At 39.0% G+C, this 26,993-nt stretch overlaps 1 protein-coding gene across 7 annotated transcripts in view; it reads left to right on the forward strand.

Annotated features, from left to right (window-relative positions):
* The window catches only part of REPS2 (RALBP1 associated Eps domain containing 2), a 222,132-nt gene that overhangs the window by 140,661 nt on the left and 54,478 nt on the right, over positions 1-26,993 (forward strand). For all 7 annotated transcript variants that reach the window (XM_059910736.1, XM_059910741.1, XM_059910738.1 and 4 more), the window contains one exon: positions 22,780-22,841. In XM_059910736.1, the coding sequence (XP_059766719.1) occupies positions 22,780-22,841 (62 nt within the window). The remainder of the gene's footprint in view (positions 1-22,779; positions 22,842-26,993) is intronic.

Raw genomic sequence — 26,993 nt, forward strand, 5'->3', positions numbered from 1 at the left:
TTTTGTATATGGTATGAGATAGGGGTCCAGATTCATTTTTTTGCATGTGACTACTCAGTTGTCCCAGTACCATTTGTTGAGAAAATGATTGATTCCCTGTAGAATTTTCCTGGTACCCTTGTTGAAAATCAATTGACCATCAACATAAAGGTTTATTTCTGGACTCTCACTTCTATTCCATTGATCTATATGTCTATCCTTATGCCAGTACCGTACTGTCTTGATTATTACAGAATGGTAATAAGTTTTAAAATTGGAAAGTGCATAACTACCCACTTTATTCTTCTTTTTCAAGATTGTTTTGGTTATTCTGGGTACCTTGCATTTTCATATGAAATTTAGGATCAGCTCATCAATTTCTGTTTATTTAAAAAAAAAAAAGCCAGCTGGGATTTTGTTAGGGAGTGTATTGAATCTGTAGATCAGTTTGATTAGTATTGCTATCTTAATATTTTTTCCCCAACTTAATTGAGGTTAATTGACAAATAAAAATCGTATATATTTATGGTGTACGCATGGTGTTTTTGATTTTAACAATATTATGTCTTCCAGTCTTAATGGAAGAATGTATTTTCATTTGTTTAAGTATTTAGTTTCATTCAACAATGTTTTGTAATTTTCGGCATACAAATTTGCACTTCTTCAAATTCTTACAGTCAGCCCTCTGTATCCTCAGTTTCTGCATCCACCGATTCAACCAATTGTGGATTGAAAATATTAGGGACAAAAATTCCAGAAAGTTCCAAACAACAAAGTTTGACTTTGTTGTGCACCAGCAACTGTTTGTATTAGGTAGTATAAGTAATGTAGAGCTGATTTAAAGTATATGGGAGGATGTGCATAGGTTATATGCAAGTATTACATCATTTTATGTAAGGGACTTGAGCATCCTTGGATTTTTGTATCCACAGGGGGTCCTGGACCCAATCCCCAGGGATACTGAGGAACGACTATATTTTATTTATTTTGATTTTATTCTAAAGGGAATTGTTTTCTTTTTTTTTTTAATTAATTTATTTATTGGCTGCGTTGGGTCTTCGTTGCTGCGTGCGGGCTTTCTCTAGTTGTGGCAAGTGGGGGCTACTCTTTGTTGCGGTGTGCGGGCTTCTCATTGTTGTGGCTTCTCTTGGTGTGGAGCACGGACTCTAGGCACGCAGGCTTCAGTAGTTGTGGCATGTGGGCTCAGTAGTTGTGGCTTGCGGGCTCTAGAGTGCAGGCTCAGTAGTTGTGGTGCATGGGCTTAGTTGCTCCGCGGCATGTGGGATCTTCCCGGACCAGGGCTCGAACCCATGTCTCCTGCATTGGCAGGCGGATTCTTAACCACTGCGCCACCAGGGAAGCCCAGGAAATTGTTTTCTTAATTACATTTTTGCAATCTTCATTGCTAGTGTATAGAAATATAATTGTTTTTTGTATATTGATCTTATATGCTGTAACTTTGTTGAACCTGTCTATTTGTTGTCTGGGCACATCTTATCCTTAACTTAGATAATGAGGTAGGGAACACACTCATTATTGGACTTCTAACTGTTTATCTAATCCTGAATCTTTCCACAAGTCAGGGAGGAAATCCCTTTTAGTGTTTGGGAAACATGGAAAGAATCATTACTAAATGCTTGCAACTAGTTTTACTTTTTCTCTCATTTGTGAAACCAATTGATCTAGTCCCATTTATTGAATAGTATATTCTTTACCCATCAGTATGCAATGTCCACTCTGTCCTAAGCAAAGTTTCCCTATTTGCAAGAGTTGTTTCTGGGCTCTCTACTCCATTAACACCAAGTACTAGGTATCATAGTGATAATGGCTGATATGAATTCGAGGCTTACTTTGTACAAAGGACACATTTAAAGTACTTTATATGCATTATCTCTTATCCTGACAACAATCCTAATGAGGTAGATGCTGTTTTATCCTTATTTTAGAGATGCAGAAATTGAGGTACAGAAGTTAATTTGGCCAAGGTCATGGAGCTAGTTGATGGTGGAGCTAACGCTTAAACTCATGCAGTCCAGTGCTGGAGCCTATGCTCTGCTGCCTCAAGAAGGGGCAAGTATTTCTCTTCTCTCTACCCTACTTGCCTCTCCCAACTTGTCTATTTGGCCAGATATTTACTAGGCACGTCTCTCTCTGTTCAGCTGCCTCTGCTGCAGATTGAGTTCTTAAGAGAGGGTAGAAGGCAGAATGCTATTATTCCTGTTGGTTGCAGGCCTCACCCTGCTTCACCAGCCAGCTGAGGACTGGGATTCATCTCCAGACCTGGGCAATTGGCTGCTACTGCAGTCATTTGCCTTTGAAGGGCCAGGGAATGCCTTCCAATTTTCTAGACCTGAATCCTTGCTTTCAGGCCTGGTCTTGTTTGTGCAGGGGTCTATCGTGAGAAGTAACACACTCAGAATTCATTAAGTTTTCCCCTTGGGCTTCTCAGTGGTTGATAGATAAAAGGTGTTGGCTTTTATAAAAGGTATAGTGTCACTTTGTCATGAGATTTGAAGTCTGGAAGTTCATTTAAACATAGAGAAGTAGATGTGACTGGGCTGTTGGGCTCGGTGAACATTTTTGGAGGTAAAAATACAGTCCAGGTGCTTCAGGTTTGTCTGTGCCAGTGTTCAGTGTGTTCATCCAGACTCAGGCCAGTCTCAGCCTTTCGAAGCTGTGGTTGCAGTGTACTGTCTGTCTTTGGCTTCTTTTTGCCTTTTCCTGTTCCTTTCTCTATTTATAGAGGTTTCTTCTTTTCCAGTAAGTTATGTGAGAGTTTCTATAGTAGCACAGTGTATGCTTTGTATCTGTAAAAGACAAAAAGCTGGAGGTTTACAGAGGCCTACTGAGGTGAGGGTACAGCTGGTCCTGCCGTTGGGCAGGGTGCTTTCTCTTTTAGATCCACCGTCCAGTTTTACAGCCCTCCCTGCTGGCTGAGTGCTTTAACTAGGGAGTGTGGGGAGGAACAGGACTGGAATCTCTGGAGGATGGGGTGGGAAATATTAGTATAACCTTTATTTTTAAAATGTTTGTAAAACTCGTTTGAGTAATAGAAAAATACTTTCTCGTGTATAAAATTCATACATTACAGATGTGTCCCTTAACCTCATCCCCACCAAGCCCAGTGTCCTCCCCTGGGAATGTATTTCTCTGACATTTTCTAGTGCACCTATTAATGTATATGTGTACCTATGACATCATTTTTGTTTTTTGTATTTAAAATAATTGGCGTCACGCTGTGCATGTTTCCCCCATGCTTTTTCATACTATATTATTTCGTGGAGATATATCCATATCAGTACTGGTAATTTTGTCATTCTTTTTATATGTGTTCTATACACTGGCTACTCTGTTAAAAACCGTATTGTGGAAAATATCAAATGTGTGTAAAAGTAGAGAACCCCTATCCCCGGGTTATTTTGAAGCAAATCCCAGATAGTGTATAGTTTTATACATAAATACTTCATATTATCTCTAACAGATAAGGCCTTTTAAAAAAATGACTAAGCCTTTATCATATGTAACAAAATTAGCAGTAATCCCTCAATATCATCTAATATCTAGCCAGCGTTCAGATTCCCTGAATTGCCTCAAGTATGTCTTTTTTATAGTGGCTTGTTCCAGTCAGAATCCAAACAAGGGCAACATGCATATTGTACTTGTTTTGCCATCTGTTAAGTCTCTTTTTATTGATAGGGTCCTTTTTAAACCCCTCCCTTGCTATTCATTCATTCATAAGAAAATCATCCACCCCGTAGACATTTCCACGTCCTGTATTTGACTTGTTCTCTGTTCTTCCATCTCCTGTATTTCCTATAAACGAGTAGATAGATATAGACTTGATTAGAATCAGATTCTATTTTCGGCAAGAAGACGTCCAAGTGATAACTGTGTACTTCATACTGCATCACATTAGGACGTTCTTAATGTCTAATGCCTCTGTTTTTGTCATGTTTGATTGATCGGTGGGTTCATGTAGTATTTGCCTGATTCATCCATTATGATAAAGATCCCCAACAGCCTTTCGAATAATTGTTTTTTCAGGTATTGATCACCATTGCCTGCATCTAGTGGCGTGTTAGTAAATATTTAACAACTGGCCATTATCAGTTTTTATGGTGTAAACATTCCTGCCACGGCCAATTTCACTCTTACTGATGGGTCGCTGAATGTGGGGTTTGGACAGATCTGCACAGTCGGCTCTCACAAGCTGGTATGAGCTGTTTCTAGCAAACCACTGCTTAGATCCATGACTTCATTGGAAGTTGCAAAATGGCGATACTCTATTTTATTTCTTTTACCTTTATTAACTTGGACCATGGCTTATTTAACCATTTTCCTATTGTTGGACATTTTCCTATGACCCATATAATGCTAATGAGCTGAAGAGTACCACAATATAATTTAATTGTCAATACATCACTAAATTCCTTATATGCATTTGAGTTTATAGAATTGTATGAAAACTGAAATAGACTTCAGTACTGGTGACCAGGAAAAGTGTCTTATTCATTTAACCAGTACTTACTTAGCACCTAACTGTATCCTTGGTACTGTGGAGAATTCCAAGAGGAATATGGATATGGCCACATCCTGCCAATCGGTATTGCAGTTACATGTGAGAAGGGTGCTGAGTCTGGGTGGTTTCTAACTAGGATGATCTGTGGATGTGTTGGGGAGAGGTGTGCACACTGTTAAGCTAATCTCTGAAGGGTGGATATGATTTTTGGAGTCAAATTCTGTTCGTCTTTCTTTGGTATCTGCCTTGGTTCAGTTTTTTTTTTTTTAACATCTTTATTGGAGTATAATTGCTTTACAATGGTGTGTTAGTTTCTGCTTTATAACAAAGTGAATCAGTTATACATATACATATATCCCCATATCTCTTCCCTCTTGCCTCTCCCTCCCTCCCACCCTCCCTATCCCACCCCTCTAGGTGGTCACAAAGCACCGAGCTAATCTCCCTGTTATTACCGCTTGCCTGGGAGGCTACTTAAGTAATCTCCAGTCTGGTTTGCTTGCTTCGTTCTTTACTTCATAGAGCAACAGGATTAATTGTTTTGAGCACAACTATGTTGTGTCACCTCCCTCCTCAAAACCCTTCAGGACCTTCTGTGTAAACACTAGATTCCTTTGTCTTGACAACTGGATCTGAAGCCATTAGAGTACATGAATTCAGTAAGGGACATAGTACCATGACCTGGCATACCCAGGGAGGAGTGTATTTCAGGAATAAGTGGAGACTGGAAGTCTAAAGTCTGCTGACTGGCCAAGGAGAATGGAGACTAGGGGAGAAGGAGTTTGTAGGAAGTCAGAGCAGTCCTTTGGCATGGTAGGGTTAATACGGATCGCAAAAGGTTGTGGAGTGATTAAGAAACTTTGGTGTGAAGTAGTTATCACAAATTCATTTTGAAATGTTTAAGACTAAAAGTTGGTTTGACTATATGTCATATTTTAAAAATCCATCATGGAAAAGAGACAATTCCAATAGAATCTTTCTCCAGGTTGCCTGTCTGCCTGCCTTCCTTCCTGCCTACCTTCCTTCCTTCCAACACACAACGCCTGTGCGTGCGTGCACATGCTCACGTGTGCATGCGTGTGCCCGCGCACATGTGCACACACACAGAGCTGGTGATGTAAGGAGTTTAATAGTAAAATGATTAGGAGAAATACATTTATGTAAATGTAATACGAGAAATGAAACTTGTCTTTCACTGAAGTTAAATCTTATGTGTTTTTGTCATTTAACTCTGTCTGTGTCTCCATGTGAGAGCTAACTAACCCTTGTCACATATCCCATGGTGCAGGAACAAGGAGTTATTGGTAAACACTGGCAAATAAATTCTAGAATCATAGAAAGTCAGTGCTAAAAGAGAACTTGAGCTCTCTTGTCATCTTGGCCAACTCTCACATATTACAGGCTAGGAGACTGAGATCCAGAGAATGTAATTGTTTTGTTCTCCATCAGAATCCTTTGAAGATGGGAAATCTTTGTTCAGATCTTTGTTGCAGCAGATTTGGTATCAGAGAAAGCAATCTATATTAATTTAATTTGGGGGGCATGCCTTACTATTTTTCTATGGGTAATAACACTAATTAATATCTAAAGTTAAATAATATATTAAAGAATAAATTTGTTGTCCTCTATATGCAAGAAAGTAATATCATTTTCCTGTGTTTCCTTCTACGTGATTTACAGTGTTGGACAGATTTCCCTGAGGTACTTCAGGGAGACAGGAAAGGAAGTTTCGCCTTCATAAGTACTTGGAGATGTTAGGAATATATCTGTTCTTTTAATGATTAAAAAATTAAGTTATTATCAAAAACCTTATGTGTGAGAGAGAGAAAAGGAATAGAATACTGAACCCGTAGCTTCAATAATTCAATAATTATCACTATGTTTCACCCATCTTATTTCACCTGTATTCTCATATGATTAATTATACTTTTTCTCCATGCGTAGCTTTAAAAAAATATATTGAATAAACAACAAGATCCTACTGCATAGCACAGGGAACTGTATTCAATATCTTGTAATAACCTATAATGGGAAAGAATCTGAAAAAGAATCTATATATCTATAAAAAAAAAGTGAATCACTTTGCTGTACACTGGGAACTAACACAACATTGTAAATCAACTTCAATTTAAAGAAAACAACTATTGAGGTATAATTTGCAGACCATAAAGTTCATCCATTTTAAGTGAACAACTCAATGATCTCTAGTAAATTTATGAAATTTTGCTACTGTCACCATATTCCAGTTTTAGAACATTTTCAGCACCCCAGTAACATCCCTTCATGCCTTAGAGTTAATCTCAATGCCCAGCCCCAGACAACTACTAATCTACTTTCTGTTTCTGTAGATTTGCCTTTTCTGGACATTTCATAATAAATAGAATCATACAATATGGGATTTTTTGTGTCTGGCTTCCTTTACTTTGTATAATGTTTTTGAGGTTCATCCATGTTGTAGCATGTATCAGTATTTCATTTCTTTTTATTGCTGAATAGTATTCCATTGTATGGCTACACCATTTTGTCTATCCATTCTTCAGTTCAGTGGACATCTGAGTTGATTTTCCTTTTTGCCTATTATGAGTAATGATGTCAGGACTTAAATGCATGAAAATCTTTGTGTGAACATATGTTGTCATTTCTTTTGGCAAGATACCTAGGAGTGGAATTGCTGGGTGTATGGTACATTTATTTTTAACTTTTTTTTTTTTTTTTGACCTCTCCGAGTAGCATGTGGGATCTTAGTTCCCCGACCAGGGATCGAACCCATGCCCCCTGCATTGGAAGCGCAGAGTCTTAACCACTGGACCGCCAGGGAAGTCCCTAAATTTAACTTTTAAAGAAACTGCCAAACTAGTTTCTAAAGTTCATGTACCATTTTACATTCCCACCAGCAATGCTTACTATTTCTTAACATATTCACCAACACTTATTATTATCTTTTTTGTTATAGCTATCCTAGTAAGTATGACGTGGTATTTCATTGTGGTTTTTATTTGCATTTCCTTGATGACTAATGATATTGAGTATCTTTTCATGTGCTTATTAGTGATTCCTATATCTTCTTTGGTGAAATATCTACTCAAATCATTTGCTCACTTTTAAATTGGGTGTTTGTCTTTTTATTGTTGAGTTGTATATTCTCGAGTTCTTTGTATATTCTGGATACAAGTCTTTTATCAGACATGTGACTTGCAAACATTTCCCCCCAGTCTGTGCCTTGTCTTTTCATTTTCTTAACCGTGTCTTTTGAAGCAGAAAAGTTTTGAATTTTGATGAAATGCAAGTTATGAATTCTTTCCTGATTGGATTGTGCTTTTGGTGTCACAGCTAAGAAATCTTTGCTCAATGCAAGGTCTTGAAGATCTTCTCCTGTTTGCTTCTAAAGGTGTTATAATTTTAGCTCTTACATTCACATCTCTAATCCATTTCGATTTAATTTTTGTGTATAGTGTGAGGTAAGGGTCTAAGTTCCTCTGTTTATATGTAGATATCCACTTGTCCCAGCGCTATTTGTTGAAAAAATACTCTCCTTTCCCTATTGAATTGCCTTGGCATCTTGGTCGAAAATCACTTGATTGTAAATATAAGGGTTTATTTTGCAACCCTCCATTCTGTTTCATTGATCTGTATGTCTGTATGCCATTACTACACTGAATATTTTCTAAAGCAGGGGAGTTACATGTAGGCTTGTGAAGAGGCATTCACATGAATCAGAAGGCTAAATATTTGCTGCAGTGGCACATTTTTAGGTAGTGTTTAGCATCTTACTTAAATGAGTTTGTGGTGTGTAGCATATGCAGAAGCATCCTTTAGTTTCAGTATTCTTGCTTTATAGCCTTCTGACATACTTATCTCTGGATATAGAATAACCCCTTTGCAGCTGCTTATTTCCCATCTCAGTGCCCTCTTCTGCTGTTTACCACTACCTGTCCTATAGGTTCAAAGTGTGATACTGATTGCTACATCACAGTAGCCTTGTGACCTTGATGATGTCATTTTACTGCCCCAGGCTTTAATTTTCTCATCTGTAAAATGAAAGAATGGAATTTGATCTCATTACTTTTCCAAACGCGATCATTAGTATTTTCCTTCTTGAACAGTTCCAAGGCATATGTAAGTACATCTCTTTTAACTGGTGAAAAAATTATTCCGCTTAACAGAATTTAATGATCTTTTATTTTTTTTAGAGTAAGTTGGTCATTATCAGGGGATCAAGGCAGGTATTGTTGGAAAGGTACTCCTGGCACACACTTCATCATATATATATAGGTGTATATGACATAGTGAACCCATCACTATGTGTAACTGGGTGATCAGGGGGCAGGCATAGGCTCACACATGCTTTTGTGATTAGAAAGGAGAGAAAGAAAGAACAATTTCTTTTACAAAGAAATAGCCATTTTTATAAACTTGCCGAGAAGAGGAATGATCCTTAACTGATGAAATCCTTGAAGCTTTGCATATGGCCAACTCTCTACTTGAATGATACTTAAAAGTGTAGGTCCCACAGGCAGGCTTCTTTCAACATTTTCCATCCTTTAAGGGTTTTTTTTTCCTTTGGCATTTGAATGCTTTTATTTTTTTCATAAAATATTCCTAGTTTGGGGGAATGGGAGCCCTTTTCCACAGCTGAAGTTATTCCAAGTTTTATTCCCCCAAAGAATCGGCTTTCTGTTCCTTGAAGCTTTCGGTTGCTACATCTGCTGCTTTATTTCCACTCAGTAAATTGGAACATGTTTTCATTTAGTCATTGATTTGGGGCTTTGTAAAAATCTGAAGGAAATTAGTAAATAGGCAGTAATATAAATGAATAATATTTTGTTGGGAAATTTCTAAGCATAATGAAGTAAGAGGATAAAAAATTTTAGAGGTTAGTGTTTTGGATAAAGATACTAAGAAGCTGAGATTCAGCAGATCAATGTCAGAAAATGCATATCTTTCAATAAATTTAATAAACACTGGAAATTATTACTGTGTTTTCTGAATTTAGGATTAAATGGTAGTTTCTTTCATGAAGTTTTTAATCAATTTTTCAAGATATGGGTATTTATTACTTTTTCCCTGATAACACTTACAAAAAATTTTTAAATCAAGTATAGTTGATTCACAGTGTTGTATTACTTTCAGGTGTACAACATAGTGATTCGATATTTTTGTAGACTATACTCCACTTAAAGTTATTATAAAATATTGGTTGTATTCCCTGTGCTGTATATTACATCCTTGTGTCTTATTTATTTTATACCTAGTAGTCTATATCTCTTAATCCCCTTCCCCTATCATGCCCTTCCCTTCAGCCCTCTCCCCACTGGTAACCACTAATTTGTTCTCTGTATCTATGATTCTGTTTCTGTTTTGTTATATTCATTCACTTATTTCATTGTTTAGATTCCACATACAAGTGAAAACATGCAGTACTGGCCTTTCTCTGACTTAACTGAGCATAGTACCCTCCAGGTTCATCCATGGTGCTGCAAATGGCAACATTTCGTTCTTTTTTATGGCTGAGTACTATTCCATTTTGTACATATACATACCACATCTTCTTTATCCGTTTATCTGTTGATAGACACTTACTTGACAAAGCCTTACTGATATCTGGTGTCCCACCTTATTAACTGTAAGACTTTAGGAATAAACCTGTAATTGCTTCACGGGTATGGTTGCTTTTAATGTATGCAGAAAATGTGTTCTCCTCCCCTCTTTTCTCTCCTTCTCTTCCTTTCTGGGAAAGCAGGTGGTACTATTAACAGGTACATTGTCATCTTTTGCATGTGTACACGAGATTATTCAGCTGAAGTACATTTTCAATTTCACTGTGCATGAAGGTGTACTTTTTAAAAAAATTGATTAGAGCATGCTGGATAAAATATTTGAATCTAATTTAAGGTCATGAATGGACTGAAAATATTATAGGAAAGATTTTTCACTAAATTAAATTCCAGTTATTCCTTGTGTACTTACTAAACACAAGGTAGTGTGCTTAGGTGCCATGGGAGACCAAAAGATGAATTAGACATAAAATTGGTAGAATGAAGCTAGATTAGTATCTCCTGCCATTAAAGGAAATGAACACAGAATCATAAACACATGGAAGAAATTTCTCAGCAACAACCAAACAAGGAAAGATGCATGAGCTAATGCCATTTTCGGGGGAAAGAGTAGCAGCTAAGGGAAAAACGGAGGCTTGGGGGTGCACTCTTGGCTCTGCCTGCCTCCTTCCAAGAGACGTGTGTGAGTAGGCAGATCTTAAGATTTCTTTCATTTTAAATATTTATTTATTTATTTAGCTGCTCCAGGTCTTAGTTGCAGCACGCGGGACCTTTGTTGCCGTGTGTGGGATCTTTGTTGCGGCATGTGGGATCTTTTAGTCTTGAGATTTCTTACTGATGCTCCAAATCTGAAGTGAAGTGGAATGAGTGGGAACTCTTAGTTTTCCCTTCTCTTGACTGAGAGTCAGTGGACATGACTTCTGGAAAGAGAGGGAAGAAGCTGCAAAAGTGAGTAATCACAGCTGATATCCTGATACCATGGAGTTGAAGGCCAGGGCTCCATGGTGAACTGACGGGACAAACTGAAGTCTGGGAAGTTCCTCCGAGGCCATTGATTTACCTCAAGACTTGGGAGAATGCACTCTGCTACAGAGTTTTTAATGTTGCTTATTTTGGTATTTCCTTCATATTTCAAAATAAGATATTTGTATAACCTCTTGTTGGCTTTACAATTTTAGTCATCATTTACTGTCTTCCCTCCCCTGTCACCTTTCCCCTCTTCCACCCCACCAATATAGTATTATTATCATTTTGGTTAGATTAATATTAAGTGTTTATATTATTACTATGGCTATGTAGTCATATAGTAAATTTTTCACTTTTCCTACTGCACAGATTTTTGTTTGCTTTGGAGTGAATAATCATCTTGTTTCTTTTTAGTGTACTTGCCCCTGAATCAACTGTAGACTCCCGCAGTTTTCTAAGGTTACTCTTATGAAATTCTGAAACATCAGGTATTAGTTTCATCTTTTTGAGGATATCTAAAATGATTGTGTTCTATGCCTGGTATGTAGTTTTCATCATGGCTTCTCCTTATACTGTCATCCAAGGATTCCCTTCCTATTTCTCCCATGTTGGATCTCCTTTATCCTGTACCTCATGTCTTACTCTTTCTTGGTTTACTCTTTTGTTTTGGTAAAGCACATCCTTGAGAAGCTTTCTTGGAAAGGGTACATGGTGCTCAATTTGAGACCTTGGATGTCGAAAAATATCTTTAATTGAACCATCATGCAGGCTGCTAGTTCGGGTATATAATCATAGGTTGGAAATCAGATTTCTTCAGAATTTTGATGGTATTGCTCCAATGAATTCTAGCTTCCAGTGGTATAATAAGAAATCTAAAACCATTTGGACATCTGATCCTTTGTATGTAGCCTTCCCTCCTCTCCCACCCCCTGGTGGAAAATAGTAGAATCTTCTAACTCCAGTTTTTTGAAATTTCATGTTGATGTACCGTGCCATGGGTCTGTTTTCTTCCACCATCCTGGGTACTCAGTGGGCTCTTTTATTTTATTTTTTCAAAAACAGTGACTCTTTTTTTTAAAAATTAATTAATTAATTTTTGGCTGCGTTTGGTCTTCGTTGCTGTGCACGGGCTTTCTCTAGTTGTGGCGAGTGGGGGCTACTCTTTGTTGCGGTGCATGGGCTTCTCATTGCAGTGGCTTCTCTAGCAAGGGCTCTAGGCACGTGGGCTTCAGTCGTTGTGGCTTGCGGGCTCAGTAGTTGTGGCTCGCAGGCTCTAGAGCGCAGGCTCAGTAGTTGTGGCTCATGGGCTTAGGTGCTCCGCAGCATGTGGGATCTTCCCAGACCAGGGCTCAAACCCATGTCCCCTGCATTGGCAGGCAGATTCTTAACCACTGCGCCACCTGGGAAGTCCCTCTGTGAGCTCTTTTAATTTAGAAACTCATATTCTTCATTTCTGGGAAATTTTCTTGAACTAGTTAATTGATTTATTACTATTTTCTCTATTTCTTTTTGTGGAACTTTTGTTTGGATATTACCCTACTTTCTTTGAGATTTCCTTAGACTTTGAACCTTTCTATTAAGCTTTTCCTCTTCTGCTGTCATGTTTTTAATTTCCAAGTGCTCTTTTTAATTTTTTGAATATTCTATTTTCAGTAACATCCCATTATTTCATCTTTGCAAATAACATTTTTTATCTCTTATTGAGGCTTCCCCTGTTGACTGTATTAAAAATTTCATCCCTCACTCCTACCCTATTATCTGTCTTATCAATGAAATATAAGCTTCATGAGGATAAGACTTTTTTTCCTGTGTATTTTTTTCCCACTGATATTTTCCCAACACCTTAAACAGTGCCTGGGACATAGTAAATGACTGAATATTTCTGGATTAAACCAAATAATCATTCTGATGATATTAATAACATTAAAATTTTTTCTCCTTGTATAGATCTAATCTGTTTCTTTGAGGCCAATTGTTTTCTATTTTTACTGCTCTGTCTTAGGTTAGAAAATTTTCTGCAGATATCTGGCGGTAGTTCATCACCTGCTTATATTTAAGAATGGGGGCTAAAAAGCTGATTGGAATTCATGAGTAAATGGATGGGACTTGCCATGTGTGGGCTTCATGGTAGAATGATCTGGCTGGACCATCTTCTTGGAGATCTCTTGATGTTGATATCTAGATCTTCCATCTTCGCTGGTCCAATTGCCTGGAGCACAGTCTTCTAGTCTCTGGGTAAAATAGTCTGGGAGCAGATAGGGAGAGGGCTGGAAGTGTCTCAGCGTCCAGAGTCCTACATTTACTGTTTTCAGTGTGGCCCCTGTGCCTTCATCTGGGCCTTGTGTCCTCCCTGGAGAAGAAAATATTTCTAGCATTTTTCTGGAGTGGAAGAAAGGCTGAAACTGTGCAGAATGTGTGAGAAAAATCTCAGAATCTAACTGCTCCTAAACTCCTTCAATCAGCTTTTTAAAAATGTAGGAATGGAACATAATAGTATAGTTCTTTCTTATGTTAGTTCAAACAAATATTTGTTGGTCATTTACTATATTCTGAGTTATCCAGGTGAATTAGAGGCAGAAGGGACCACAGGAGCAGGGATCCTGAAGTCCAAAACAGCATGAGGTGTAGCTGGAACCAGAACTTCAAGGGTCTTGCCGAGGTATGCCCTTCTCCTGAAGGATGGGAAATAGGATCCCCTATCAGTTAACTTTCTTTACTTTTCATTACTTTCCTCATTTTACCCCTACTATGGGCTTCCCTGGTGGCGCAGTGGTTGAGAATCTGCCTGCCAATGCAGGGGACACGGGTTCGAGCCCTGGTCTGGGAAGATCCCACATGCCACGGAGCAACTAGGCCCGTGAGCCACAGCTGCTGAGCCTGCGCGTCTGGAGCCTGTGCTCCGCAATGGGAGAGGCCGCGATAGTGAGAGGCCCGCGCACTGCGATGAAGAGTGGCCCCCGCTCGCCACAACTAGAGAAAGCCCTTGCGCAGAAGCGAAGACCCAACACAGCCAAAAATAAATAAATAAATAAATAAATAATAAAAATAAAGGAATTCCTTTAAAAAAAAAAAAAAGAAAAAAAGAAAAACCTGACCAAGTTGGGATTATCCTAGGTCTTCAAGAGTGTTTTAATATTAAGAAATTCATAGTGTAATTTACCATATTAATAAATCATAAGGAAAAATATCATACCATCACCTCAACAGATGGAGATGTGGCTTTGGTTAAAATTTGACAATGAATTATCATGAAAAAAAGTCTCAAAATAAATGGGAATTTTTGTAATCCATTAAGGGGTATCTACAACAAACCTACAGCAAATGCCATACTTAATGGTGAAATAGTGAAAGCCTTAGCTTTGAGATCAAGAGAAGACAAGAATGCTCATGTCACCATTATTTGACTCTATAGTAGGTGTTGTAGCCAGGTAAGGAAGAAATAGATAAAGGTACTGAAAAGAGGAAAGAAAACTGCTGTTAATATTTATGATGTAATTTTATCCAAAAGTATATTCACAACATACCCTTACATCATCTTTTACAAAAATAGCGCATTTGTTTTGAAAAATTAAATAATAGTAAAAGTGAAATTAATCAGACATGAATCTGGAGGCAGGTTCTGTTTCTAGTAACTTGCAGGGCTGTCAGCAGGGACAGTGAGTCACGGAGCTCACCTGGTTTGTTTCCTGTCTCTCAGGGATCACTGTCTTTTGTTGCCTGATTTTCTGGTGTCTAAAGAACTGTTTCTTTTATATAAAAAACATCTATATGTTTGTTTCTGGCTGTTAAAAAGGGGAGGGTGAATGTGGCCTGTGTTACTCCATCTTGGCTGGAATCAGAAGTCATTTAATTAAATGGCTTATTGCTTCTTAGCCCTCTTTTGTTAATGAAGGGTTGTTTTAACATACACTTCGTTATGGTGCAAGACCTCTCCTTTAAAAGCAAGCATAGATTTTGTGTTTTGTTGGTTTTTTCATTTTATTTTTAAAGTAACTCGTAATTTAAAGGCCCAATCCATGAGGACCTATAGAGTGGGGGCCCTGAGGTGGATAATTCCTGAGGCTTTTGTCATTCTCTGTTGCTACATGCTTTGTTACCGAAGGCTGTTCAAGGTCTCACCACCTCTGGAGTTTTGACTCACTGATGTGTTTCATAAATGTTAATGAAAGACAGATTGAGAGAAATCACTGATGGGCCCACATGGTTGTACCACATCCATGCACTGGCTCAGGAGGAAAATCTCTATGAAATTACTGAGTTACCTTTGTGGAAAGCCCCAAACTCCACCTTCTAGCTTGTCTGATCTAGCTGGGTCAAATCAAAAGTGATATACAAAAACCTTTATGTTCTTGGCACATTGCTATGATTTATTTTATTTTATTTTTTTGTTATCTGAATAATTATTTTCTTAACATCTTTATTGGAGAATAATTGCTTTACAATGCTGTGTTAGTTTCTGCTGTATAACAATCATATCCCCTCCCTCTTGCGTCTCCCTCCCACCCTCCCTATCCCACCCCTCTAGGTGGTCACAAAGCACTGAGCTGATCTCCCTGTGTGATGCAGCTGCTTCCCACTAGCTATCTATTTTATATTTGGTAGTGTGTATATGTCCATGCCACTCTCTCACTTCGTCCCAGCTTACCCTTCCCCCTCCCTGTGTCCTCACGTCCATTCTCTACATCTGCATCTTTATTCCTATCCTGCCCCTAGGTTCTTCAGAACCATTTTTTTTTATATTCCATATATATGTGTTAGCATATGGTATTTGTTTTTCTCTTTCTGACTTACTTCACTCTGTATGACAGACTCTAGGTCCATCCACCTCACTACAAATAACTCAATTTCATTTCTTTTTATGGCTGAGTAATATTCCGTTGTATATATGTGGCATGTCTTCTTTATCCATTCATCTGTCGATGGACACTTAGGTTGCTACCATGTCCTGCCTATTGTACATAGAGCTGCAATGAACATTGTGGTACATGACTCTTTTTGAATTATGGCTTTCTCAGGGTATATGCCCAGTAGTGGGATTGCTGGATCATATGGTAGTTCTATTTTTAGGTTTTTTTGTTTGTTTGTTTTGTTTTTTAATTAATTAATTTATTTTTGGCTGCATGGGGTCTTCGTTGCTGTGCGTGGGCTTTCTCTAGTTGCAGTGAGCGGAGGCTACTCTTAGTTGTGGTGCACGGGCTTCTCAATGTGGTAGCTTCTCTTGTTGCAGAGCACGGGCTCTAGGTGCGTGGCCTTCAGTACTTGTGGTGCACGGGCTCAGTAGTTGTGGCTCATGGGCTCTAGAGCACAGGCTCAGTAGTTGTGGCGCATGGGCTTAGTTGCTCCCCGGCATGTGGGATCTTCCTGACCAGGGCTTGAACTTGTGTCCCCTGCATTGGCAGGCAGATTCTTAACCACTGTGTCACCAGGGAAGTCCCTTATTTTTAGTTTTTTAAGGAATCTCCATACTGTTCTCCATAGTGGCTGTATCAATTTACATTCCCACCAACAGTGCAAGAGGGTTCCCTTTTCTCCACACCCTCTCCAGCATTTATTGTTTGTAGATTTTTTGATGATGGCCATTCTGACTGGTGTGAGGTGATACCTCATTGTAGTTTTGATTTGCATTTCTCTAATGATTAGTGATGTTGAGTATCCCTTCATGTGTTTGTTGGCAATCTGTATATCTTCTTTGCCGAAATGTCTATTTAGGTCTTCTGCCCATTTTTGGATTGGGTTGTTTGTTTTTTTTGATATTGAGCTGCATGAGCTGCTTGTATATTTTGGAGATTAATCCTTTGTCAGTTGCTTCGTTTGCAAATACTTTCTCCCATCCTGAGGGTTGTCTTTTCGTCTTGATTATGGTTTCCTTTGCTGTGCAAAAAGCTTTTAAGTTTCATTAGGCCCCATTGTTTATTTTTGTTTTTATTTCTATTTCTCTAGGAGGTGGGTCAAAAAGGATCATGCTGTGATTTATGTCATAGAGTGTTCTGCCTATGTTTTCCTCTAAGAGTTTTATAGTATCTGGCCTTACATTTAGGTCTTTAATCCATTTTGAGTTTATTTTTGTATACGGTGTTAGGGAGTGTTCTAATTTCTTTCTTTTACATGTAGCTGTCCAGTTTTCCCAGCACCACCTATTGAAGAGGCTGTCTTTTCTCCATTGTATATTCTTGCCTCCTTTATCAAAGATAAGGTGACCATATGTGCGTGGGTTTATCTCTGGGTTTTCTGTCCTGTTCCGTTGATCTATATTTCTGTTTTTGTATCAGTACCATACTGTCTTGATTACTGTAGCTTTGTCGTATAGCCTGAATTCAGGGAGCCTGATTCCTCCAGCTCCGTTTTTCTTTCTCAAGATTGCTTTGGCTATTCGGGGTCTTTTGTGTTTCCGTACAAATTGTGAAATTTTTTGTTCTAGTTCTGTGAAAAATGCCATTGGTAGTTTGATAGGGATTGCATTGAATCTGTAGATTGCTTTGGGTAGTATAGTCATTTTCTCAATGTTGATTCTTCCAGTCCAAGAACATGGTATGTCTCTCCATCTGTTTGTATCGTCTTTAATGTGTTTCATCGCTGTCTTATACTTTTCTGCATACAGGTCTTTTGTCTCCTTAGGTAGGTTTATTCCTAGATATTTTATCCTTTTTGTTGCAGTGGTAAAGGGGACTGTTTCCTTAATTTCTCTTTCAGATTTTTCATCATTAGTGTATAGGAATGAAAGAGATTTCTGTGCATTAATTTTGTATCCTGCTACATTACCAAATTCATTGATTAGCTCTAGTAGTTTTCTGTTAGCATCTTTAGGATTCGCTATGTATAAGTATCATGTCATATGCAGACAGTGACAGTTTTACTTCTTCTCTGATTTGGATTCCTTTTATTTCTTTTTCTTCTCTGATTGCTGTGGCTAAAACTTCCGAAACTACGTTGAATAATAGTGGTGACAGTGGGCAACCTTGTCTTGTTCCTGATCTTAGTGGAAATGGTTTCAGTTTCTCCCCATTGAGAATGATGTTGGCTGTGGGTTTGTCATATTGGCCTTTATTATGTTGTGGTAAGTTCCCTCTATGTCTACTTTCTGGAACATTTTAATCATAAATGGGTGTTGAATTTTGTCAAAAATTTTTTCTGAGTCTACTGAGATGATCATATGGTTTTATCCTTCAATTTGTTAATATGGTGTATCATTGATTGATTTGCGTATATTGAAGAGTCCTTGCATTCCTGGGATAAACCCCACTTGATCATGGTGTATGATCCTTTTAATGTGCTGTTGGATTCTGTTTGCTAGTATTTTGTTGAGGATTTTTGCATCTATGTTCATCAGTGATATTGGCCTGTAGTCTTCTTTCTTTGTGACGTCTGTATCTGGTTTTGGTATCAGGGTGATGGTGGCCTCATAGAATGAGTTTGGGATTTTTCCTCCCTCTGCTATATTTTGGAAGAGTTTGAGAAGGATAGGTGTGAGCTCTTCTCTAAATGTTTGATAGAATTCGCCTGTGAAGCCATCTGAGCCTGGGCTTTTGTTTGCTGGAAGATTTTTAATCACAGTTTCAACTTCAGTGATTGTGATTAGTCTGTTTTTTTTTCTCTTTCTTGCTGGTTCAGTCTTGGAAGATTGTGCTTTTCTAAGAACTTGTCCATTTCTTCCTCGTTGTCCTTTTTATTGGCATATTGTTGCTTGTAGTAATCTCTCATGATCCTTTGTATTTTTGCAGTGTCAGTTGTTACTTCTCCTTTTTCATTTCTAACTCTGTTGATTTGAGTCTTCTCCCTTTTTGTCTTGATGAGTCTGGCTAATGGTTTATCAATTTTGTTTATCTTCTCAAAGAACCAGCTTTTAGTTTTCTTGATCTTTGCTATTGTTTTCTTCATTTCTTTTTCATTTATTTCTGATCTGATCTTTATGATTTCTTTCCTTCTGCTAACTTTGGGGTTTTTTCTTCTTTCTCTAGTTGCTTTAGGTGTAAGGTTAGGTTGTTTATTTGAGATGTTTCTTGTTTCTTGAGGTAGGATTGTATTGCTCGAAACTTCCCTCTTAGAACTTTTGTTAAAGCTGGCTTTTGTTGTATCCCATAGGTTTTGGGTCGTCATGTTATCATTGTCATTTGTTTCTAGGTTTTTTTTGATTTCCTCTTTGATTTCTTCAGTGATCTCTTGGTTATTTAGTAGTGTATTGTTTAGCCTCCATGTGTTTGTGTTTTTACAGATTTTTTTCCTGTAATTGATATCTAGTCTCATAGCGTTGTGGTTAGAAAAGATACTTGATAGGATTTCAATTTTCTTAAATTTACCAAGGCTTGATTTGTGACCCAAGGTATGATCTGTCCTGGAGAATGTTCCATGAGCAGTGGAGAAGAAAGTGTATTTCGTTGTTTTTGGATGGAATGTCCTATAAATATCAATTAAATCTATCTGGTCTATTGTGTCATTTAAAGCTTGTGTTTCCTTATTTATTTTCATTTTGGATGATCTGTCCATTGGTGAAAGTGGGGTGTTAAAGTCCCCTACTATGATTGTGTTACTGTCGATTTCCCCTTTTATGGCTGTTAGCATTTGCCTTGTGTATTGAGGTGCTCCTATGTTGGGTGCATGAATATTTACAATTGTTATATCTTCTTCTTGGATTGGTCCCTTGATCATTATGTAGTGTCCTTCTTTGTCTCTTGTAATACTCTTTATTTTAAAGTCTATTTTGTCTGATATGAGTATGGCTACCCCAGCTTTCTTTTGATTTCCATTTGCATGGAATATCTTTTTCCATTCCCTCACTTTCAGTCTGTATGTGTCTCTAGGTCTGAAGTGGGTCTCTTGTAGACCGCATATATACAGGTCTTGTTTTTGTATCCATTCAGCCAGTCTATGTCTTTTGGTTGGAGCATTGAATCCGTTTACATTTAAGGTAATTTTTGATATGTATGTTTCTGTTACGATTTTCTTAATTGTTTTGGGTTTGTAATTGTAGGTCTTTTCCTGTAGGTTGTGTTTCCTGCCTAGAGAAGTTCCTTTAGCATTTGTTGTAAAGCTGGTTTGGTGGTGCTGAATTCTCTTAGCTTTTGCTTGTCTGTAAAGGTTTTAATTTCTCCGTGAAATCTGAATGAGAACCTTGCTGGGTAGAGTAATCTTGGTTGTAGGTTTTTCCCTTTCATCACTTTAAATATGTCCTGCCACTCCCTCCTGGCTTGCAGAGTTTCTGATGAAAGATCAGCTGTTAACCTTAAGGGATTCCCTTGTATTTTAATTGTTGTTTTTCCCTTGCTGCTTTTAATATTTTTTATTTGTAGTTAATTAAAAAAAATCTATTTATTTATTTATTTTTGGCTCTGTTGGGTCCTCGTTGCTGTGTGTGGGCTTCCTCTAGTTGTGGTGTGCAGGGGCTACTCTTCTTTGCGGTGTGTGGGTTTCTCATTGTCATGGCTTCTCTTTTTGCAGAGCACGGGCTCTAGGCACACAGTCTTCAGTAGTTGTGCATGGGCTTACTTGCTCCGCGGCCTGTGGGATCTTCCTGGGCCAGGGCTCGAACCCGTGTTCCTTGCATTGGCAGGCAGATTCTTAACCACTGCGCCACCCGGGGAGCCCATGTATTTAATTTTTGATAGTTTGATTAATATGTGTCTTGGCATGTTTCTCCTTAGATTTATCCTGTATGGGACTCTCTGTGCTTCCTGGATTTGATTGGCCATATCCTTTCCCATATTAGGGAAGTTTTCAACTATAATCTCTTCAGATATTTTCTCAGTCCCTTCCTTTTTCTGTTCGTCTTCTGGGACCCCTATAATTCGAATGTTGGTGCGTTGAATATTGTCCCAGAGGTCTCTGAGACTGTCCTCAATTCTTTTCATTCTTTTTTCTTTATTCTGCTCTGTGGTGGTTTTTTCCACTATTTTATCTTCTAGGTCACTTCTCCGTTCTTCTGCCTCAGTTATTCTGCTATTGATTCCTTCTAGAGAATTTTTTATTTCATTTATTGTGTTGGTCATCATTGTTTGTTTGCTCTTTAGTTCTTCTAGTTCCTTGTTAAATGTTTCTTGTATTTTCTCCATTCTATTTCCAAGATTTTGGATCATCTTTACTCTCATTACTCTGACTTCTTTTTCAGGTAGACTGCCTATTTCCTCTTCATTTGTTTGGTCTGGAGGTTTTTTACTTTGCTCCTTCATCTGCTGTGTGTTTCTCTGTCTTCTCATTTTGCTTAATGTTCTGTGTTTGGGATCTCCTTTTTGCAGCCTGCACGCACGTTCGTAGTTCCTGTTGTTTTCGGTGTCTGCCCCCAGTGGTTGAGGTTGGTTCTGTGGGTTGTGTAGGCTTCCTGGTGGAGGGGAATGGTGCCTGTGTTCTGGTGGGTGGGGCTGGATCTTGTCTTTCTGGTGGGCAGGGCCACATCCGGTGGTGTGTTTTGTGGTGTCTGTGAACTTAGTATGATTTTAGGCAGCCTCTCTGCTAATGGGTGGGGTTGTGTTCCTGTCTTGCTAGTTGTTTGGCATGGGGCGTCCAGCACTGGAGCTTGCTGGCCATTGGGTGGAGCTGGGTCTTAGCGTTGAGACGAAGATCTCTGGGAGAGCTCTTGCTGATTGATATTACGTGGGGCTGGGAGGTCTGGTGGACCAGTGTCCTGGACTCGGCTCTCCTACCTCGGAGCCTCAAGCCTCACACCAGGCTGGAGCACCAAGACCATGTCAGCTACATAGTGGATGGTTTAAGGAGCCCTGCCTGGGCACCTGGAGTGTAGTGGGTGCGCTGTGAACCGCAGCCCAAGATCTACGTGGCCAGTGGAATCGCAATCCGCCAAGGAAACGCAGAGCTGAGCTCCTATCCTGGCAGCAGGAGAAAGGGTATGATTTATTTTTAAGGCATAGAAAGTTGTCCAAATATTAGCCCACATATTACAGATTTGGAAATAAACTGCATATAGTTATATAGAGCACGGTGTGCTTTTCTAAGGAGTTTGTAAAGAATGTGGTTTAACTTGGCCAGTGTGTGATGATAAACTTATTTCTTGTGTGTGATCATGAGCCTTATTTATAATTCGATAGCAGATGTTTGTTTTCATTGTTAAGTTACAACTCAGACGTTCTTGGCTTAACTCCAGCTCTCTCTGTATCTCACAAAATTTTTTTAAAAAGTTAGAATGAAACTTTCTTTCAGAAGATGCTTCAAATGGGGCCAGATTATTTTAGAAACAGATTTAATTATTCCTGATAATAAGGATCAGTGGGAGAAAAGGAAATTGAGATCTTTGAAGAATCCCCAAATATCATTTTAGTCCATCATTTTCAGCCTCTCCTATTGCTATCAGACCCACTCACTTACAGGGCAGCAGCACTGCCTTGTTGGGATTCTGGATTTCTGGCTCCCAACTCAAGCTAATGAGCAGTGTAATGGCTGAGAGCTTGGGAGAAATAGGAGAGGAGCCAAAGGGCCTAGAGTATTTGAAACTAAATAATTAACATCAGATTAATTGGGGATTGACTGTCCTTCCCGTGCTGCGTTCCAGTCTTTTGATCAAAGGGTGTCATTTCCTTACTGTTTTACACTGTCTTAATCACAACAGCCTATATAAATATTTGGATTTTGGATAGGAGGAAAATGAAAAAGGGATTGGAAATAGCATGTGCTCTTTTTTTTAAGAAAAAAGAAAGCCCTCAGATAGATTTTAAAAAGTTAAACATGTTAAATGCGATAGCTCTTCCCAGTTAACAAGTGGAAGAGTGCTGTGTGTTGTTTTCGGTGGTCCTTAACTGTGTGTATTTTTCTTTTCAGCTTCTAAGTCAGGATTGTTACCTCCACCACCTGCGCTTCCTCCGAGACCTTGTCCATCGCAGGTAGGAGACGACGTTGATTTCTGTGAACTGTCTGTCAGTAGGCAGTTGTCCTCCCACTGTGGTTCCTTTGCGAGGGTTGATCACCACAGAACTGGCAGGTCAGGTTCCCAAGATGATGTCTGGACTGGACTGGGAGAGCAGAGCGGGGTTGAGTTTCTTCCTCTCCAGCCAGCCCCCCGCCTCATGTGGAAAAGGGACAGTTTCCTCCATAAGCAACCAAGCAAATGTGTGAAACAGTTCAGTCTTGGCTGTAGAGGGTTGCACGTGGTTTTCATTACAGAGAGAGGAGCAGAAGGGGTGCCTCTCCGATTGGCGCTGGGGAACGTGGCTTTTCTGTGCAGTATGTGCAGTCTGAGTGCCTGTATTTTCCTCAGTGTTTTAGGAGCTGTGTTAATTCTGCATAAACTAAAAATAAATGGTCATCAGCATGGAGTTAGTGCGCCCACAGTGCTTTTTTTAGGATGGTATTTTCCTTTGGGACAAAAAGCTGAATCAGCAGCGTTGGGAGACTGTATCACCCAAATCTGTTTCACCTGTGAATGAATTCCGCCTTACTGACATGTGCTACTATGGCCTTATACATGAACACTGTTTGTAGAGTTGAAAATGAGAAGCAAACAGCAAATCCGTGGAGTGTGGTAAAGAGTGCTACAGATCCTTCCTTTCATTAATTGCCGCTGAAGAAACTATCTTTAAAGACCCTCTCTGACTTTGGGCAGGAAATGTTGAGAAATTTCTCTATAAACAGACCCAGTTTCTACCTCATTGCTCTGGGTAGTTCAGAGCATACGTTTCCATATGGTGCATCTCAGGACTCGCTGAGTCACTGCAACCACTTTAAACGTTGGCTTGTCCTTCTTTTAGAGGATTAGATGGTCTTTAGTGTCCCCTCAACCTCGAGATGCAAATACCATGAGACATGGGCTTCCTCCTTCAGTTTGAAGGGTAATTAAAAGCCCTCTTCTTCCTGACCCACATATAAATAAGTGAGAACCGTTTTTTCAGTATTCCAGCGTTAGCTTTACGAGAGATTAGTTAACCAGTCAACAAGTGTTTATTGAGTCCCTGCTATTTACTACTGCCAAGCTTTAGTTCCATCCTTGCCCTTCCTTGGCTGTGATTTCTACTCATTTAAATTATTAGCTGTGTTTACTGAGCATCTATAATAGAGCACGCATTTGTGCTAAGTGCTTTCAATGCATTATTTAATCTTCACAAAAACCCTATGAAGTAGGTATAAATATTAACCTTAAAAAAAGACCCCAAAAAAACAGATGAGGAAGTTGAAGCATACAGGGGTTAAGCAAGTTACCCAACGTGACACAGCTAGTAAACAGTAGAGCCAAGGTCCATCTCCTGAAGGTTCCTCCCCCTTCCCATTGTTGGAGTCAAAGTATCCGTGTGTACAGGAAGACAGGGCTCCATTGCACTGGCAATTGAGGCTTTCACCACGTCCCCCAGGAGGACCTAGATGAGCTGATGCTCCTGATTTGCACCAACAGCAAGCCTGTCACAACATTAGTGGGCATTCCGGAGGTGCTTATCTACGAGCTGCTGGTTTCAGACCAGGACTTGGGAGCCACCTGGATGAATACTTGGAAGACTTGTCTGAAAGGGCTTTTGTGACCAACCTCCTTATGTTTCTCCTGCTGCACAAGTGACAGTAGTTAGTTCCTGGTTGTGAACCGTGCTGCCGCTATCAGCAGTCCTCATCTGAGCTGCTCTAGGTGGGCTTCCTGCCTGCTCTGGGGCTTGGTGACTGAGGAGCTGATGGGGGCCTGGGAATTCTGAAGTCACTGTTAACGAAAGAGACTGCTTTTTTGTCTATCAGATTTCCCATCACAGTGTAAACAGTGAGCCTAGCGCTCAGCCCAAGCCTCCAGCTCAGCTGCCTAACTATGGAGTTTTCAGACTATAGAAACAGGTGTGTACGAAAAGCAGGCAGAAGAGCCCTCCACCCCTTCGCTCCCCTACACTCTCCCCCTCGCCCACTGTACGTGGGACACACACGGTCAACAGAGGAAGTTCTGGCTGATCCACGCACGGTGGTGGTTAGTCTTTGTGCCATGTCAAATTCCTACTGTTGGCCCCAGGAGAAAGTCACCTAACCACCTGTATGGGGCACCTATGTGTTTCAGTCTTTCCCAAACTACCTGTGATGAAGCATTCTCCTGGGAGATATTAATAGGGCTGTGTGGTAAGACAGATTTGCTGCCTCTGTACCTGCTCTGGGAGATTTGCAGTGCACGCCAGCTCATTAAGGGCTTTGAAGTCCTACAGTAAAGCAACCTGGTCAATTTTGTTAAAGCTGGCAGTTTTCTAGCTTGTGACCATTCACCCCTTTATTTATAAAATACTGTTAATATCCTGAGGGCGTAGCAGTTAGGACACATGATTATACACCAGCCTTAAGGTATTGGTAAGAACATTTCCAAATATCTTTAATCTGTCACCTCATCTGTATATTATGTGATTAAAGTTAAATTTTTATATCTTATGCCAATAGGTTTCCCTAGAAGAGATGAAAATGAAAAAGAAAGTTTACCACACATTAGCTTGGGATTTCAAATTGTTGTGTTTTCAGTTTGTTGTGTTTCTTTGTTGCTTCCTCATGAGAGAGGAAGAAGGAACAGAAAAGCAACAAATTTTATTATAGAGAACTTAAATACTCTGAGTTATTCTTTTGCTATGTTAAAATTTTTTTGACTGTTCCTTGGTATATATGGACAATCAAGGTGACTTTGGAAAAATATATATATATATACTTAACTACAGAGACTTCTTTTGTAGGGCTTAAACTGTAGTACTTAAGGGAGAAGCCAGGAAGCCTGGTATAATTAAAATCATTGTATTTATTAGTAGCTTTGAGAAGAGATTAAGATAAAAAGTTTTTGGATTTAACATTTTCATATTATATAACTTGATAAACGGGCAAGACTAGATTATAATAAAGAAAACATTTTATTCCCCCAAGAGGAACACTATTTAAAAAACAATGTGGCCAATCAGTAATGCACTATCAGTTTTTAAGTATGTAAGAGAGTTTGTACATTTGCAGATATGTGCACAAAGATATATATATATATATATATAATATATGTTTATATATAGATAGATAGATAGATACATACATACATACATACATACATACACCAGAAGTCTGTCTCTACTTTTATCAGGTGAGAGATGAGGTTTAGGTTTTCAGCATAAAATGCAGCCTCACTGGCCCTTACTTAGACCAGACACCACCATGATATGAACATCTGGATTAAGTTATACAAGTGGGGCCCTGGAGTTAGGAAAAGGAATAAATTCAAAGAAACTGATCTTATTTTTCGTGCTATATAGGTAAGATCAAGAAGGACCAAGTGAGTATATAAAGAATCAAATGTTTTGGTCCCACGTTTTCCTGTGGACAGGCCAGAGAGCAGGGTGTAGTATTTTGGCTCAGGCTAGAGGCCAGAGGTGACACTTTTTTTTTTTAAAAAAAAGACTGATTCATAGTGTAAATGATTAAAAAGCAGTTAGAGGTAACTTTCATATGGAGCAGTGTTAAAATGAGAGTTAGTTAAACTTATTAGCTCATTGTTTGTGTGCATATGAACTGAGTAAAATGCCATTCACAGGGTTGGTGCTTGTCCTGTTTTCTGCTCGGGGCCTGTGTGGTACTTCAATAGCCAAATCCCTTTAATAGTGTTGATCTCGGGCCAGATTTCTTATAGCAATTGTGATAGAGCCACAGCTTCAGTGTAATTATCTTTAATAAAGAGAAGATTTTTTTTTTTGGTCCAAAGGATAATCTTTTCAGTTTTGTATTAGCACTACATTTGATGAATTGCGGCTCCCTGTAGACTCATGTGCTCCGAATTTTCCTACTTATACCACTAATTTCTCACTTTATAACGGCAAGTGCTCTTTGCGAGCAATGCAGTGAGCGCTACAATAGCACTGGGGGATGAAAGCGCTATGGAGGAAGCATTTTAGCAATACTTCTAAGCTCAGAGAGACCAAGAGGGCTTCGTGCAAGGGCTGAGGTTACCAGTGAACTGAGTTTTACAGAAACAAGAGAACTTTTCTTTTTAATGGCTGAGGGGTTCAGAACATTACTGAAGAGAAAAAGCAAATGCAAAGAAACAGGTGTACAAGAGGTCC

This window comes from Balaenoptera ricei, chromosome X (genome assembly GCF_028023285.1).
Source record: "Balaenoptera ricei isolate mBalRic1 chromosome X, mBalRic1.hap2, whole genome shotgun sequence".
In the NCBI taxonomy this organism is placed as follows: domain Eukaryota; kingdom Metazoa; phylum Chordata; class Mammalia; order Artiodactyla; family Balaenopteridae; genus Balaenoptera; species Balaenoptera ricei.